Source organism: Lagopus muta, chromosome 2, assembly GCF_023343835.1.
Source record: "Lagopus muta isolate bLagMut1 chromosome 2, bLagMut1 primary, whole genome shotgun sequence".
Lineage (NCBI taxonomy): Eukaryota > Metazoa > Chordata > Aves > Galliformes > Phasianidae > Lagopus > Lagopus muta.
The window spans coordinates 34,015,005-34,034,114 of NC_064434.1; the positions used below are offsets into that span (position 1 = coordinate 34,015,005).

At 41.8% G+C, this 19,110-nt stretch overlaps 1 protein-coding gene across 5 annotated transcripts in view; it reads right to left on the bottom strand.

Moving 5' to 3' along the window:
* The window catches only part of LOC125688639 (synaptotagmin binding cytoplasmic RNA interacting protein), a 25,564-nt gene extending 6,559 nt beyond the window's left edge, over positions 1–19,005 (bottom strand). For 4 of the 5 annotated variants that reach the window (XM_048934885.1, XM_048934883.1, XM_048934882.1 and 1 more), the window contains exons 1-10: positions 18,817–18,926; positions 17,496–17,655; positions 16,491–16,609; positions 16,197–16,304; positions 14,382–14,495; positions 14,120–14,296; positions 9,335–9,470; positions 8,251–8,456; positions 3,168–3,317; positions 1,798–1,919 (exon numbers count right to left, since the gene is read on the bottom strand). In XM_048934885.1, the coding sequence (XP_048790842.1) occupies positions 1,798–1,919; positions 3,168–3,317; positions 8,251–8,456; positions 9,335–9,470; positions 14,120–14,296; positions 14,382–14,495; positions 16,197–16,304; positions 16,491–16,609; positions 17,496–17,643 (1,280 nt within the window). In that variant the 5' untranslated portion in view covers positions 17,644–17,655; positions 18,817–18,926. Of the gene's footprint in view, positions 1–1,797; positions 1,920–3,167; positions 3,318–8,250; positions 8,457–9,334; positions 9,471–14,119; positions 14,297–14,381; positions 14,496–16,196; positions 16,305–16,490; positions 16,610–17,495; positions 17,656–18,816 lie in introns of all 5 variants that reach the window. The other variant, XM_048934886.1, reaches the window with a different exon arrangement.
* Positions 19,006–19,110: the final 105 nt, after the last annotated feature.

The window sequence follows — 19,110 nt, forward strand, 5'->3', positions numbered from 1 at the left end:
ATGCAGATAAAGATCACTAAGCACAAAATGCATGAATCAGATTGAATCTATAGCCACATGCAAGTGTCCAGAACAAAGTCAGAAGCATTTTTATAACTACAAATAGAGTACAAACTACAAGTTACCTCTAAGATCTTAGGATGTCACTCCAAACTTCTCATGTAACTAGGATACAGACTTAATAACATTCATATCCTTCTATTCCCTCTCATCTTTTAGAATCCTAAGAAAATTGAAAGCCCTTACAATTCACAATTCACTCATTAATAATATAATCAAAATTCAAACAAGCCTGGAGCTTAATCAGACTAAATTCCTTCCCTAACTAACTAGCTTTCCTACTTCAGATGCCTCAACAGTTCCTAAAAGTAAAGGAACATAGCAAATTCCCAAATGAAAGAACTGATCAACTGAAATTACTCTGACCAGGAGAAAAAAAAAAAAGAAAAAAAAAAAAAAAGGCAGCTTCACCTACATCCACAAAGTTAGACACATGCCCATTAAAGGGTGCAGGAGAGACAACATACACATACAGCATTATGTTTTTATTAGACTTGTTATACACCAGGACAATGTCCTGTGTTCTAAATACGATATCCAGAAGTAGCAATACTGGATGTCAGATCATCTACAAAGAACATTTAGGGGTAGGGAAATGGAAGTCATAGAGCATTAAAGCTGATCAAACACCTTCTAGGAAAACCTCCCTTTCCACTACCAGAAACAGTAGAAGATTAGCAGACCCTGAGCAAAGAGCTGGCAAAACAGCAGTCTACTGCCATACTAGACTTTTTTTATTACTCAAATTCAACCTGAGAAAACACATCTCCAACCAGAGACAATTACCCCTGTTGACTACGCAAGACAACTGCCCACCTTAAGAAGTCATACAAATTTCAGCAGCAACTTACAATACAATTAATCAAGAATTCACTGCGCTATTGCCAAAACAAAGAATACAGAGAAAGAAGATGCGTAATCAAACAAACAAACTTTAAGCACAACAGAAAAGGCAAGGCACAGAAGACAAGCGAAAGAGTAATGAGATCAACTGCTTACAGTAATGGGAAAGAACAAAAGGACCAAGGAAGTTACAAGACCTATAAGCAGGGCAAACTTAAGCAGTTCCATGCATATGTTAGGTCACCATCTGGAGATCTGTAGTAATCTGGTAACCTCTCTATTCTGCCTTCTCAAATGCTGCACAGCAGCAGTGGCACGAGTTATTTTTGGAAATACAGTGGGGGAGGGAAAATGGTTAGGAAAGTTACAAGATACAAACACATGAGAACGTTAAGCAGAACACAGTAGCGTGAAATGTATTTTTTGGCACGTTAAGCATTCAAGACAGTGAGATCTTTATGAGTATAGTATGAGTTTATATAAATCTCATAAACAGATATGTCTTCTGGAAGTTGCCAAAACGTGCGTCAGGATCCTCCTTTGGGGGGGGCCATATCAATTCTCCTAAGACTGCTAGAAGGAGCACATGTCTCTAAATACATCCATCTGACAGACCAGTGCAGGAATACATGAAACTTCAGAATAAGAAGTGAAAAACCTGCTCGTTTCCTCTGGTGGTCATACACCCTTTGAGCAGAACAGTAACTGAATTCTCAGCTAACACCACTAGGCCTTATGTAAAACGCAAACATCTTTAACACATCCAACATTTTCAGAGAAGCTGAAGAACCTATGTGCACTATGATACACTTACTAACTACCTAGAAGTTCCAGTTCTTAAGATCATACACGTCTTTCAGAAGTAATACAACATGCGCATGCATTTACACTTACATCTGATTTTTAGCCGCTTGTCTCTGAGCTTTCCGTTCTTTCCTTTTTTGATCTGGTGGCTTAGCAAAAACAATTTCAATGTTTTCTCCCTCTAAATCTTTGCCATTCATTTCTTCCATTGCCTGAAGGAATTAACCAGACTTTAAATATACTTCTAAGCATATCTGGAGTTATTAATTTTATTCTATCCTTTAGAATATGCATTTTAAATGTTGTTACCCATAGCTAAAACAACAATATAAATCTAAAAAAAATTAGCATAATATTATGGGTTTCAGAAAGTTATGCATTTCCTCTTAACTTGCCTCTGAAACCCAAGACTGCATGTGTTAGTTTAAAAATCTTCCACTCAAAACTCTGAATAGGCTTCAAATCCTCACAAGTTGTTTCAATTAATGAATTGACAGAACTGTTTTCTGAAAAGACACTAAGGAAAAATTTGCAGTAAGGCAATATATCTCTACTGTCAGCATAAATGGAAACACTACTAAGATTAAAAATCAGTGTGGTTTTGTGCTTTCATACATTAGTTTGTTGTGTTTGTTTTTTTTTAAGCCAGAAGCCAAAAAGTAATGGTCTCATTCTCAATTAAGGAAAAAAAAACAAAAACAAAAACACGCATGTATATTTCTCTCAAGTCACAGTAGTTGCTAAAAGTTGACTTCAAGCAGAGGAATCCTGAAGATTCTACCATTTTTAAGGACTCCACATAGCTGAGCCTCGACAGGACGTGTATCCTGTGAGAAGACTCTTTCCACCATCTTTCTAAGCATCTGCTTCAAGGCATCTGGACGAACAAGAAAAGCTAAATCCCCTTGTATCCTGCATCCTCCCACAGGACATAAAAAGAAAAAAAAAAATAGATACACTACAGGCAGGAGAGGAAATGCACTTTCCCTTCCCAACAACAGATGACCAGAAAAAAGACCAGGCTGACAAAATCCAGGGATGACAATTCCTCAGTTGTCCTGAACCTCTCATCAAAAAGGCCCTTATTCTACACCATAAAAAAAATGAAGTTGCTCTGCCCCTAGAAAATAAATGTTTATCGCCTGTCCTAGAGAAACAGCTTTAGCGCCTACTGAAAATTTGTTGAGAAGAGTCATTCAACTTCTGGCACTTGTATTTCAAATTACAGGTATGATTACCTCAGATACTCATCAGAGAACTACGTAGAACACATACATTTAAGATGCAGTTTTTCAAGCTAACAAATGCTTTATTTTTTTTATAGGAGCTACCCAGAGATGGATGTTGGCAACAAAAATGCTTAGCACTCCTCCGCAGAGTTACAAGAAATATACATCATCTAAATTACATATTTGGAAACTGTTTTCACACCCACACATGAGTACAGCCCTCTCACATACCTTTACAGCACCATCCCGTTCATCAAAATGAATGAAAGCATAGTCTTTTAGCTTCTTCACTCGCTCTAGCTTTCCAAACTGACTGAAGGCCTTTTCTAGTATCTCCTCTGTTACAGTGTTGGCGAGATTGCGGACAAACAGAACTTTTACCTAGAAAGCAAATCAGAAAGATTTAGAAGTGTGATCCAAAAGATGAAATAAAGTTTTGCAAATTGTTACTATTGGCAGCACTGAAAATATATTTTAAGTATAGTATTTAATGTATGTAGATAGGGGAATTTATATGCTCCTATAAGCACAAGTTGGCTGCAAACATCCCTTACTGCTAAAAATATGAGATCCGTTTTCAAACATGATTACATAGCACTAGCATTCTGAAAGTCAACACTGTTTTTGTTAATCTTTAAAGGAATCCCAGCAGCAATAATTTTCAACTCAGGAACACTTTCAAAGCTGAAAGAAGGCAAGTGAAATTGGTTATTGGTTATACAAAATAATTAACTTATCAAAACATTCCATTGTTTAGACAGGTTTCTGCAGTACAGTCATCACTGTAATATCTAGGTCAGAGGTGACAGGCCTGCAGCTCTCAAGCTGCTTAACTTGTGGCTCCTATGCTACAACTACGCCAAACACTGGAGCAGCAGGACTGTGCTTGCCTGAGAAACACTCAGTGACCTGAATCCACAGCTAGAAGAGGGAAGAAACACAGAAAGGGATACTGACACTGACACTGCCAGCTGACTCCAGGACCTTCTCACAAGTCAAGCTGAGCCCTTTTTGTTTATGGAACAGCCACCTCCAACCAAATAAAAACCTATTCCCTCCCTGTCTCTCTCACAGAGAGATGCAACACAGCTACTAAACTCTTTGAAGACTGCAACACAGCTTTTAACATGAGAAAGCCTGCTTACCTACTAAGAATTTACACATATCTGGTTAACTGCTGGACAGTGCTAAATCATCAGCCCAAAGTTTCATCTTCAAACAGCTGGAGGTTGGTGGCCCTACATGCGGCAGGGGGGGTTGGAGATTCATGATCCTTCCAACCCTGGCCATTCTGTGATTCTGTGAGGTTAACGCAAGCAAACATACTGCAGCTTGGCAAATACATGCATTAGACTCTTATACACCGGACACCATGCACTGCACATATGTTAATTGGCTGATAGCATTTGCAAACTTGTCCCTGCATCCACACTAAGGCTGCACTAAAAGACCTGTGCATTATCATCACCTTTGCATGACATCACCCATGAGCTACCTCTTACACTTTGGGAGTCCCTTCTAGATGCGGTCATCGCACCCTGACGTTATAGTGCTACCTTCCTACACTGCAACTGCAGATCTGCAGCCTCTGTCCATAACCTCCCACACCACTGATGCCTAGCTGGACAATGATAAAAGCAAGCAAACGTGCTATATGACAGTATTTGACTTCCCATTCCTAATCCTAAAGGTCAACACAAGTAACACAGAGTACAAAGGGACCAAAGAAAGCACGCTTTGACTTTCTGAAGTGAAACTATAATCCCTGCTCCTACAAAGTATAGGAATTTAGTACACTCAAATATCTGCTTGTATGTATAATAGATAATTAACTATGTCTATGACTGTGTAATTAGGTTACTAATAAACAGAACAGACTTCCATAAATCCCTGTCTCACTAGATGGCAGAGTTAGGATGGAATGAAAGGACACTACAGACTGTAAGTCTGATCCAGATAATCAACTTCAGCCTTTGGCAACAGCTACCCTGGAGGATTCTCATGGGATGAAAGAAGTCACAGGCCAGCTCCATAGGGAAAACTTCTTTCTATCCTGTGTTAACATTTTTCTACTTGCCTGTCTAGTACAAGCATGCTATCTTAACCGCACCTTAATTCAATAAAGTAAATTACAGAAGTTTTGTCACATAAATGCCTGCTTTTAGAATCAGTATCTTTCACTCAAAGATTATTCTTGTGCTTTAGGAAAGGATAAAATCAGAGCTGGTTCTCACAAGATTCCTAAGTAGCCTTCAACAGTAAGTCCTCAACAACTGACATTCTGTGTCAGATATGATTACAAACCATAAAGATTATCATCTTTTTTCAGTACAAGTTGCAGTAGCATGACATTTTTAAAAACACAAAGAGTTTAAACTTTCTCCTGTGCAGTTGAACACATTGATCTCTAACACCTCTGTTCCTGCTACAAGTTAAATGCATAGCTGAACCAGTCAACAAAGGTGTCGATGCTAAGAGAAAAACTGAAGCATGGGCTGAGTGAAGGTGAAACCATTTTTATTTCATTTAAGCTGAAGAGGTTTAAAAAAAAATATAAATAAATAAATAAAAAATGCACTTGGTTAAGGCTCAGAGGTTGTAACCAAGAATTCACCAATGCACATCTAACAACCAATATACCCAACTATTCTGCATACAAACACACAGCAGCATTGTGTCATAAATGCTGGACCCACTTGAAAACTGCTGAAGATTGGACTACCCCCAAAACTTTTGGATCTGCTCCTTTTCCTCCTCCTAACTACAGCACAAACACTTCAAACTTTGTTACTACATTCTCCAGGGGTTAGTAGCCCTGTCTCCTGCCCTATCATCTACCAGGCAGCCACGAGAACCAGACTTTATTTAGCTACTTAAGCTGCCAATCCAGCACATGCTCTGTACCCACAGCCATGCTACAGAAATAATTTAAAACACGAGCGGCATCAAAATGCTGCTTAGGAAAAAACTATTAGCACAACTTAAAGTTACAAAAAATGCTTGTTTGGATCAGAAATCAATTACTTCAACAACTGTATTCATATACAACCTGTTCGCACATGTACTACACTCCTGTAGCACGCAGTCCAGCTTCAACAGCTAGTCTTTTACCTCAACATGCAGAAGATACTTCATATTTAAGGCAACAAGCCCTTTTATGCAAGGCTACAAGGTGATCTCAGTACCAAAAGGGAGCCTATGAACAGGAGAGGAGTCAACTCTTTGAAAGGGTAAATAACAGCAGGACAAGGGGAAATGGTTTTAAGTTGAGGGGGGAAGATTTAGGTTGGATATCAGGGGCGAGTTCTTTGCTATGAGAGTGGTGAGGTACTGGAACAGGCTGCCCGGAGAGGTTGTGGATGCCCCATCCCTGGAAGTGTTCAAGGCCAGGTTGCATGGATCCCTGGGCAGCCTGGTCTAGTATTAAATGGTTGGTGGCCCTGTCTGTGGCAGGGGAGTTGGAGACGCATGGTCCCTTCCAACCCTGGCCATTCTGTGACTCTGTGTGATCCTGTGATTCAGAACCTTCTACCTAAGGAAGCATAGAAGAGTCAAGCACTCCCCCGTTTGCTCCTGAAGGGCAGTAGCTGGGAATATTGATAGCCAACCCGCAGCTGACACCTGGGAGATCGCTGTGGATGCAAGTGGCAGCTTGGCTACTCTTAAAGCTAACACAACAGCAAGCAACAGAAAGTAAAGCCAGCACTTCTAGAAGCACCAGATGCGATCCTTCCGTATTCATACAGTAAGTGGGCTAGTCTGGAATGGAGCCTCTGCACGTAACAAGAACAAACTAAGGGATGCAAGAAGCCAGAAAGGTCAGCCACCAGCACCTGTGTCACTTACTGCCTTCAAACACAACCTATGCACTCTATACTTCTCAGCATTTCTCAGTCGCACATTTGTTCCCTTTTCCACCAACTGTGTGTATTTGGCAAATGGCACTGAAAACAACAAGTTCTTTCCTGCACATTTTTCACTTTCACGTCCCACTTAAATACAAAGCAACATGAGGTATTACAACAGCGACACCTCAACAAAATTACATGGGACAAAACACCATCAAGATTTAATTTCTTTAGCCTTCCTTTCCTTACACTTGTAAGCTTACCTCAGAAAGACACTGATGGGGACTCAGGTCCCCTTTCACCTCCCACTTAACTACATGATCATATCATCAGAAATTCTTGTTAGTTTAAGAGTTTGTTGGATTAGGGCAGCTCTCTTTTGAGACAAGAAATTCAGACAGGCTGAGAGATGCAGGAAGTGCCACTCAACAGATATTGCATTTAAGATTCTTCCCTGTGGCTGATCAACTACAATACTGAGCAAGAAAAATAAAGCCTGCATCAGGATAATCCAAAATGCTTCTGCAATACCCTTACTACAAAAGCAGATTATTTTTTTCTCCTAAAAGTGAGACCCTGCCCAACCCTTTCTCCTTACGGATCAGAGAAGAGGAGATTCTCAGCAAAGCTATCTTACTAGGCCTATCCAAAGCAGGACTCCAGCAAGTGATGTGTCTCAAGACCAAAGCGAAAACACAGGCAAAAAGCAAGTAAAGAGATAAGGATATGAGCTAGCTAAGATTTTCCATCAAACAACTCAGCTACGCAACAGAACTGACTTGGACATTATCTAACGGGAAGAAAAATCAGGTAATCCATTCTTATGGCAAAATATCACATGGATAACAGAAGTGCTACAGCGTACTTCAAAATGTTAAGAGTTCAGACTTGTGCTTAACTGAAATAGTCATAATCCACTCATAACACTTGAAGGAATTAGCACCCTGCCCAAGAAATAAAGAAAGGAGAAAAAAAGGTTCAAAATATACAATAATTGATCAGCTTCTCAAAAGCAACTGCTACAAGACATCTTTGAAAATTCCAATCTGCACATCTTATATGTTTTATGTTATTATTATATGTTTCACTTCTGAAATGATAAACATGCATTTCCAGGGTTAAAAATCATTAAAGCTTGTTCTCTGAACATAGCCAGATTTCTGTGCAATCAAATCTTAAGCTACAAAGACATTTGTATGTTTGGAGTCACCACAACCACTTCCAGAGGAGAAATCAAGTATGCCAGCAAATGGACCATTTATCCTTGGGAGAATGAGATAACATCAGTCAGTAGCTCTTCTAAAATTCACATCAATTCTACAGTACATTCATATTCTTTCTTTCACAATACCTCTTTCTTTCAAGAAGACTGACAGATGTGATTTAAACCTAGGCCAATATCAGGAAATACTTACTGTGGGACAACACACTTTAATTATGCTACGTTTCTCTTACAGCTTTATTACCTTTGCCATGACTTCTGGATCTGGGTCTTCTATAGGGTCGGCCCATTCAACTGTAACAACATTTCCCCAGACTTTCACTTTGCCACTCATTAACCTACGTCTGGCTTGAGCAGCAGTTTTGTGATCTTCATATTCAAGGAAACAGAAACCCCGGTTCTTCTTTTTGTCATCAGGCTGATGATACAATATGACATCTGTAAGGCCCTCTGAAATTAAGCAAAGAATTTATTCGTTATAGCTTTAGTCTGGGATTTTACATTAACAAGTACAGATTATGTTTCTGGGAAATACGCACCTAACCAATGGTTCCAAAAGGCACGACCATGCTAAACTCCTCAGACTATGGACATCATAAAGTTTCCAGACTTTCAACATCAACATTTTCAAAAAGACATCAGGCTATCCCAGCTTAGCAATCCTTGTATTAGATGAGGAAAGCTTAGAAACTATGGAAGAGTACCTTTCATCTCACTGACCAGAAGGGAGAGGGCAGCCAAAAGTTGTGTTTTGTCACTCCTCCTCTCAAACCCCTAAGTCACAATACTTATCAGCATGTGCTTTTTCCATGGATGTCCAAAGAACAAAAGGTTAAACGTGCATGATTTCAAGACATATAAAGAGTTTCAGTGTTGCTCCAGGAAACCTAAAGTATAGCATTCAGTAACAGAGGAAGCCATAAACATTACCTTTTCAAGTTTATATGCTATTAACAAGAAGAGATCCTCATCAAAATGCAAAGAATTCTGAAGCACAAAACTGGTTATGTTCTCCAATCTGCTTCAGTTCTGTCTTGAAAAGTTTTTGAAACATCTCTCAGTACCGAAATAAGGAAACTACACATTTGTTTGAATGGCCTTTTTAAACATTACACACATCTCAGTAAAACTGGAACTACACACCTTGTTTAATTAGATTTCAGCCCTTGGCACAGTAAATTAAAAAAGAAAGAAAAAACAAACATAAATCCCAGAAGTCAAGGGAAATATTGAGTCCTACCAGCCATCATCATTGAAGAAGATGGCAAAAAGTTCATTACTGATCACATCTGACACCTTCCAGCTCAACACAACAGTTACTGAGTTACCTGTTACTTTGCTGAATTCTTCAACAATTTGCTCCTTGGTTTTACTCTTAGGAATAGAACCAACAAAAAGTCTATTATTGGCAACAGAGATGCATACACCAATGTGTTTTCCAGAGCGAATTTCATGATTGTTGTACTGAAAGAAAAGCAGACAACCATTAGATGGATAACTTTCATTCTTCTCCAACAGCAGCACTATCAAATGCTTTACTTCTATAAGTACATCTAGTAATGTATATATTCTTTGACATTTACAACATTCTTATGAAATATACTCAATTATACCCATGTTCCTTAGACTACCTTCATAGCACACCAACAAATACCTTTCCCTTTTTGTTCAACCCTGCTTCTTAATACATGTTTCTTTAGATTTTTTGTGGAACTGTGAAAAGTTACAATTTGCCCAGGTTACAGAAGGCAAGAGTAATCCCTTCACAACAGCACAGCAAAAGACCCAACTTGCTCTACAGATGGCATCTGTGAATTCTTAAATTGAATTGTGTACAATAGAAGACAGGTGTTGCAATTAAGGTCAGATTCCCTTCCAAAGCTCTGTAGTTCACAGACGACAGACAGCCACAATCAGGCCTTCTCCACCAAGCATGCAAAAGCAATTGCTGAATTCTTTCCAAAGCATGTAGATTACACACAGACAATAAGCAGCAGAAAGAACCTTCTACTGCTTTGAAATCTTAAGATTTCTGTTCAAATGCCTCTCCCAAAACAGCCTGAACACATCAGCAGTTCAAGGGGAAAAATACACACCATTGCAGACAACTGCTGACAAAAAAGTGCCTTTCACTGGGATGCAGACAGACATATAGCACCCCAATAAGCAGCAAGGAGGTCAAATGGTGGTATGCCAACCCTTTTCCAATTGCAAGCCTAACAACAGGCAGTTCTTCAGCTAGGAAACCTGTTTTGTGGTCAATGTTTTATTGACAAGTAGTAGAGCAGCATTTCAAACTTTAATCTAGCTACTTAATCTAGCAAGTGGTTTTGAGTCTAGTGGCAAACTTCCCCACATATGCAAAGTCTTCCACACCCCTTCCTGCTTGGTGCACTAAAGATCAGGGTGAAGATGTACATTTATTTAGGCATACCTAGAGTAAAAAAAAAAAAAAAAGCTGCATAATTGAGAATTGTCAAAGCTGTACAACTGTAGCAGACTTGAACTGAAAGAGCTGCAGATGCAGAAATGATTTTCAGTGGCACCTTTCCAACTAGTTATGTAGCAAAACATAACAAAAGGGAAGCAAAAAGCATCTCTGTATCTGTTGACTGCGTGGCAAAGGAAGAATTTTAAAGTTGGAAACCAAATCACACAGCAATACGTGTGTATGTTTAACAGCACTCACACAGATTAACAAAGAAACCAACTATAATGGGGAAAAAAATCCTTTAGAAGAAACACCTTTAAAAAAGCTAGCCCCTTGTACATCTGGATACAAGATGCAAAAAGATGCTCCTTGAATTGAACATATAGGTAAGTTTTATCTGATATATTATCTAGATATCCCTTTCAAAATGTAAGACTGCAGTAAGTCTGACTCCACATTTAATCCAAATGACCCTCCCACACCTTGTAACAGGAACAACTCTTTATTATTCTAACATACTGCAATTCCACACTGACATTAGTTTTTCATGCTACAATATATTAACTACTATTTTCTACTGCATGTTTCTCCTACCGCTGACAAGGCAGCCTGCAATTAGGTGCTCCTAAATATATATTGGTACTTCTTAGGTAAACAGTTTGCAAACCAACTGCAAAGTTAGATAAGGCATACACAAGCCCAATTCTGGATTAAGTGCCACAACAGCCAGGCCACCAAATTAGCAAGGTCAGCATAGTGCTCTTCCCTCCTGTCACCACTGCATCCACACCCAAAGCCAGCAGAGACATCAGTACCCTATAGACACTACAGAAGACTCCTTTTCTGCTAAGTTCTTCAAGAACCTATTCACAGACAGGTGAAATAAGTTACCAAACAGCTAAGATCTGTTTTGCCATTTCATTCACTCTCACCCGCATTTATTTCTAGCAGTGAACAAACTGCTTGCATAGCTGGCAAACTGCTTAAGGGGAATGCTTGCATAATTCAACTGTACCTGCACTTTGATCAAACTTCTATCTGCTCTGGTCAAAAAATGCTTTGAATTATAACAGGATCTAGCATATATTCTCCCACAAGCTTAAATACATTCTCCTACAAGCTTAGGCCACTGGTTCTTATTTCTGTGCATGCCCACAGTAATACTAATCCTTCCAAAACAACTTCCAAAACTGCAGACTAACAACTTTATACGAAACAGTAGAAAGGAGAGCTGAATGCGCGTGTATAAAACCACCTAGAACGCAACGCTTTGAGTACAGAGTCAGAAGGCAAACCAGACAGGCTGACAGAGAAGAGATGCCTGAAAGAAGTCACACCCGACTTCTGACAGGTGGTGCTTGTGTGAACAAACAACACTTGAGATGCCACTTGTACTAAAGCAGCTGGCAGCAGGGCAGAGATGGTGGACTGCATACTGGATGAAATTAAGACAAAATTAACTACTGTTCAGATCTTTAGGTCTTCTTGGTACCAAGCCACAGCACCATTCCATTTTTTGTCTGAAGCATAGCATCAAAGTTATTTCAGACAAAATTTAGGCACCTCTCCCTTTTTAAGCTGCTGGTGCTATGCATAAACAAAAATAAGAGCTTCAACCATTGAAGTTGAAGATTTCTTCTGGTAAATGAAGAGGTTAAGCCTGTATTTTCTGCTGTTTGGGTATTGACAAAACTTTATACCTGTCTCTAACTACCCACAAATCTAAGGCAACGCACTGACTTTTAGCCTCATTTCGGTAAATTTCAGAATCCTAGATGGAAAAAAAAAAAAGCCACTGGGAAGAAAATGGGAAATAGAAGAGAATGATCGCTATCTCACTGTATCCAGAAAGCTGCAAAAAGAGTTTTCTACATATCTTGGAACTACATGATCCTTGAGGTCCCTTCCAACCCGGGTGATTCTGTGATATCAGAAGGTTTTATGCAGTATCAAGAAGAACACCGCGGGTTAAAATACTAAGATGTTAAAACAGCTGACCAAGAGTTCAGTGTAAGAGAACTTTAGCTACCTGTCCCACATGTGCAACTAACATAAGTCATCAAGCCACTATTTTCAGCAGAGCTCCACAGACATACTTTGCTGATTCTCATGCAAGTCACTCTTTGACAACTTGGGCAACTTCTAACACACCAAACCAGCCAGTCTGCTACGGCTGGGACCACTCAAAAGCTAAACTGGATCTTGTGGCATCCATGAGAAGTAACCCTGCCCTCAGAGATGTTAACATAAAGACTGAAAATCTGCCCTATCATTCCTAATGCTTTTCAACTATTACTCTCAGTAGCAATCTAACTGAAAGACAGGAAGCTGTTGTTTTTTTTTCCTGCTCATCAAAGATCAAGTGTACAGAGGCATTAAGCACCTTCCTCCCTTGTGTCACTGAGCACAAGACTGAGGCCAGGTATCAGATGTATTATTTCTAGGGAAACTAATGGTTTCTCAAAGAAATAGGCTGCGTTTAAGCAAAACGTAGCTAAGGAAAAAGCTCTTTATTTAACCAGTGCCTCCAATAATGCATCTGACTTGTTCCACTCTTTTGGTAAGTCATGTGCACAGCTCTGAAGAGTTTACACACATTATAAATAGCTAAGCTGACAATGAAAGTACAAAGAGGTACATGCAAACAGCTGAGTTTTCCCAAGTGCATTTGGATTGTGCACAGGAACACTAGACATTCTTGTTTAAAAAGTTAAACAACAGATAGCACTCTTTTTTGTGCTTCCACTTTTCTCTTTTTTTTTTTTTTTTTAAAAGATATTTCAGTATTTTTTGGGAGACAGTCCTATCTTTGGCTTTATTTCCCTCTATCTATTGATTTTCATTATCAGTGTGCCAACAAGGTAACTTAATTGTCGAAAATGACCCTATTACAAAAGAGACATTTTAACTCTACTGGGTTTATACAGTATCAGTATAACTCAGAATGAGTAGGGCTCACACTCTTAGGATCACCTCAGCCAGATCAATGCAACAGCAACTAGTACAAAAAGATTCACGTTTCACTTGACTAGAAAGACAAAGGATGAGTGGGTCTCTGAAAAAGAAAAGGCTGCTTCAATCATAAAATCAGGAAAGCTCATTAAGAGCTGTCTATTATGCCAGAATACTTCACAGCTCTGTCTAAACAGCGTAAACTTTTTAACCCGTAGCTTTTCTGTCATTTTCCAGTCTGTTTAAACAGACAGCACAGACCTTAAAAGTGATTCTCTCTCCTCTGAAGTATCTCATGAAATTGTGTGACTTTAGATACATTTTTCTACCGTGGTGCCCTCTGCTGGCACACGAGCAAAGCAGAAATCATACAAAGCCCAACCAACTCCTTTGCACTGCAGCAACTCAATCAGCACTTCCTTCAAAACTCATCCAAACACTGACAGCTCAGAAATCACTCCCACTAACACAACTTTTGTACACAGTAAAGGCACACCTAACTAGACCAAACTTACTTGTTTTGTTTTTAATCCTGTCCCTAACACCTGTCCAGCAAAGATTTGTACGGACAAACAAAGAAATACTTAAAAACACCGAGTGGACATTTGTGAAATGATATAACAATGACACAGCTTAATTTTAAGCAGTCGGATATCAGCTAAGGACAACTGCTTAAAAGCCACAATGTTCTTACCAAAAAGCGAAAAAAAGGCAAATGAAAAAAACTTACCAGCTTAACAGCCTCCTGAGCTGCTTCTTTAGTACAAAATGTGACAAAAGCATATCCTCTATTTAGACCAGTTAATGGATCCATCATTAAGCGGAGATCCCAGATAGGTCCAGCTTTCTCAAATAATGGAACGAGTTCATCTTCAAACAAATCTCTTGGAATCTTACCCACAAATATCTACAACAGACACAGAGCGTTGCTTATAAGAAAGATACACCCAAGAAATACAAATGCACCTACGTAAGTATCTCCTTCTCCTGACCTCTGTTCCAACAGAAGGCTGCTGTCCTGAATATACAGACTCTGGAGGAGGCCCACCATACTTTCTCTGTCCTGTAGTCACATCAAGAGTGTAGCCGGTTCTTTCCAAGAGTGCCTGCAAGTAGGAAATTTAAAATTTTAAAATCAGATGGAAATTTGGCTGATTTAGATGTACTTCACTCACAGACAACAGACATGTTTAAAATTCATCTTTAACCGTATTGCTTTGAAATTCTCACAGGCAAACAAGCCCAGTGCTTCAACAAGTAACTTGCAGAACAATTACTCAAATTGCCAAGAAAAGAAACAGTAGAAAATTTGGAGGTTCACATGGAGTTTTCCCCAATTCCTTCATTTTCATACACACACGCAAAAAAAAGGAGGCCAAGTATGAGAACACAGAGCTTCCCTTTAATTAGGAAGATCTTAGCAGCCCGAGCCACTTCTTGTTTTGGCATGCCCAATCCTGCAAACATTTATGCAGAGAAGTTCCCTTCACTTAATGAGATTACTCATAAGTGTGAAGTTAAAGAACACATGTTTGACTGCTTACAACTCCTGGAACACTAGCAGTGTTCCTTCTGCTTCAGGTATCCCACCACTGAAGTGATAATAAAACTTCCTTCCTCCTATGCTGTCGTCCCTCCTCCTCCCTTCAATTCCTTGTGGGAACATAAAGCATTGCAGCACAACTGATCTTTGCTACACTGCACACAGTTACAAATATATTACCAACTAAAAACGTTAACTGAAATTCACAATACAAACACCTACAGAAGCTCCTCTGAAAAGGGTCTTTTCTTAATAATTTTGTACAAAAACAAATCAACTGTACATGCAAAGGAACTGCTCGTTTAACTACTCATAATAAGAAGTTGATTTCACAACTGGAAAATCACAGAGCGATTTTAAACAGTACAGCCATCAGCAGTAACAGCTATGCTACCTTAAGTTATTTAATATGTATTGTTGGTGCTTTATGTGGCATTGATAAGAACTGTATACCAGTTGTTACATTATTATTATTATTTTAATTAATCGCACCCCAGCCTCAAAATCAGGAGAAAAAGAGACGTACCAGTTTTGCAATCTACACACTTATTTTTAATCACAGAATCGTAGAGGTTGCAAGGGACCTCCAGAGATCATCAAGTCCAACCCCCTGCCAAAGCAGGTTCTTTCCCACATGGCTTTTCCATTTCATTCATAAAAAGTTAAAGATGAAAGACTGCCTCAACTTTCTAAGACTTCAACTAAATGTACCTCTTTCTCCTTTCCATTTGGTCAAGTAGGTTACCACAGTATTTAATGTAAAATGTAGTACGCCTAACTCCTGTCACAGCAGTTTCTTGGTATCAGAAGACTCATCTGAAGAAATAATGTATTCTTTAAGACAGTTTTGACACAAATATTATCTCCCTACCATGGAGTTCCTTTAAATCTAAATTGAGAGAAGAAAGCCAAGCCAGTAGCTGACGTTCCGTACTCTGCACTCAAATACCCATGCTGACAAGTTTCCTACAAGTTCTAACTGCAAAGCAGCCTAACTGTCCCAACGAGCCAATACTCAGCACAAAAGCCAAACTGCCAAACGTTTTTCATGTTTCAACACAAGTTCAGTTCTAGTAATAGACAGTATATAAGTTCTCCTGAAGATACTATCTAAGATGAAAGCTTATAAATAATGACAAAGAATCTATAACATCCTTTACTAAGAAAGCACAGTTCCTTAAAAATTCAGATCTCTACCACAAGCACTTTGGAAGAACAACACCAAAAACACAGTCTTTGTACCTTTTATCTTTCAGTCACATACCTTAATTTTTGCCTCATCTGGTCCTTTGCTAGAATCTGCCACCTTGGTCCCCTGTTTTTCCCTCTGCCTGTACGTCTTCATGACTCCACATAAAAAGGCACTTTTGTTCTGCAAGAGATGCATTAATCTTCAGTTCTGCAAACATTACAAACCAGAACCTAATTTTGCCTTGAACTTCCACAGAGCACATTTCACATATCACATATGGTTCAGTGAAGAGATTTAATCAAACCTTTTGCCAGTCTACCAGCAGTTTATCCCTCAACAATTATATTCTGAATTGCTTAATGTTACCTGAACATGTGAGAGATCACTGTCTTTAAACTGCTGAAGCACCGCCAATGCACCTTCTTCATTAAATTCCTTTAAAGCTTCAATAGCTCTTTCATCTAGATCACTATGTGCAACTAGCCCTAGAGAAAAGAAAAAAAATTACTAATTACATTTGGGTAGCAATCTCCATTTAGTCATATTTAACACACCTAATATATTTCAGTGTCCCCTGAATTAATCGCTGGCTAAAAGTAAGTTAATATACCTAAGAAATCACTTAGTTCCCTACGTTAAAATTTAAGTGCACTTAGCCTACTTTTAACCAGAAGTGTCAGAAAAATAAGAATTAGACTAAGAGTTACTGCATTTATATATTTCAATTCTCGGAAACACACGCTAGACGAGGCAGGTTTAGCTTCAGTGTCCTGAAGTTGAATTCAAGAGGATCTATCAAAAACTGACTTAGCTCAATGAGCAATATACCACGATGTTCTGGGAGAAGACTGCAAACTGCAGTACTCAGAGTGATCACAGCAACACCAAAATCAAGCTTTACTATGCTACTGCCATGCCTGACAGGCAGAATACAATGACCTTTGCATCTATGAGCTCCAATATCATGCCACAAAGCATCATTTACATCAGATGATGACTACCAAGGCTTCAGTGACTTGAAATTATCTACAACTATAGTAAAAATGCACAAAGCCCACATCCCCTGCTCCTTCTAAGCATCAGCTGTTGCCTATCCCAGGTGGTACTATACTTACATTCATACTTCTCTTTCCCACCACCCACCTCAAGAGGCCTGGCCCAGACTGGTGTCTGGGAAACATCATGACAAACTAAAACACCGAGTGACAAAAAAAAAAAAAAAACCACACAAAAAACCACCACAGATTTTGTTAAAACTGCAGTCCTCATACTTCTGGAAACCATGTGAAGGTGCTCAGTTAGCCCAAAGACAGCAGAAGCCAATGAAATATCCTAGGATCTAGGAAGGTTTTTGCAAGTTTCATAGCTTACCTGCCACGTAAATTTCATCTAGTTTTTCAGCAACTTTCTGTGGTAAACCAGCATCAAGCAACGTCTGGAAGTGCTCAGAATGGGTAACTGCAGCAGAAGTGTCCATTGGCTCTTCAGTACCGTTCCCATTCACATGTTCAGTAGCCATGTTTCCAGATATCTGTTCGAATGCAAGCAGCAGAACCGTTAAGCTACAAACACCTCCAAGCAGAACAATTCAAGTGACAACACGTGCAGCAGCCCGCCCAGTTCTCGTAGAGAGACGGCAGAGCACTTCCCAGATACTTTCAGCTTCCAGAGATGCACAGAATTCCTCAAAAGGAGCCCTGACACAAAGGGAAGCCCTAACGCCGCTGCCTGGCGGGGGCGGGGTGGTTCTCACTGCAGGTTTTACACAACGCAGCCAGACACTGACTCACCTCGCCCGCCGTCTCCCTAACGCGCTCCCCGGGAAGCTCCCGACAAGTTCGGGACGGAGCACGGAGCCAGGGGAGTGAAGCCACGCTCCGCCAGCTCCCGGCCCCGCCGCCCCCCGACCCCTCCGCGGCCGCGCTCCCCTTCTTACAGCGCCGTACCGCCGGCCGGACCGGGCCAGCAGAGAAACAAAGCGCCCATTCCAGCCCGCACCCTCCCACGGCGGCAGCGGCGGCCGCCATGAGCCCGCTGGAAACACGTGCTCTGCGCGCTCAGATGTCCTACAACTTCCTCCAGTGACCGACTTCCCCCTCCCCGCCGAGCTCCCGGGAGCGGGAGGAGCGGCTCCCCCCGCCCGCGCCCCGGCCCTTCCCCACCTCTCGCCCGATTCCCCCCGGAGCGTGGTTGCAACACCGCGGGCCCGATTTCACCACCGGCCCGGCCGCTCCACGCGCCTCCCGGCCGCGCCTCCGCCGCCACCGAGCCGCGCTTCCCCCGAAACAATGCGGGGCCGCGCCGCCGGCCCCCGGCGGTCCCTGCCCGGGCAGCGCGGCAGCGCTCCGCCCCGGGAGGCGAGCGAGCCCGGCAGCTCCCGCGGCGCCGCGCGGCGCGGCCCGTGACGGGCAATGAATGGCGCGGCGGGGCCGGCGGGACAATGAGGCAGAGCCACGCGTCCCGCACGGGGCCGTCCCCCCGCCCGCCGGGCCTACCCGCCGCCCCGGCCCGACCCGCGCCCCTCGCCGCCCGCGACGGCCGCGGTCGCGGTGCTCCTCCACCCGCGGCGCGGCGCCGCCCGGCGGCGCCGACGGCCCGCCGCGCGCCCCCCACCCCTCAGCCCTCCGCCGCCTCGGCCGGGCCCGGCCCGCTCCCGGCCCCGCTCCGAGCCGAGCCCCCGCCCGGTGCTGACCTGCGGCTGCGGGGGTGAAACGCCGTGCGAAGGGGCTCGGGGCGCGGCTGGCGGCTCGGCGTGCTGAGGAGCTGCCCCCCTTCTCCGCTCCCTCGGCGTGTCCGGACAGTATGCTGGAGCTGGCGTAAAATGGCGGCCGCTCGAGCGCTCACGCCGCTGCTGGCACCAACCCCAGCCCCTTCCACTCGGCTCGGGGGGGCGGGGGGGGAGGGTGGGGGGGGAAGCGAGGAGGAGGCGCCGCGCGCGCTGGCGCAGCCCCAAACCCGGGGTCTCCCAGGCAGCTCCGCAAGGGTT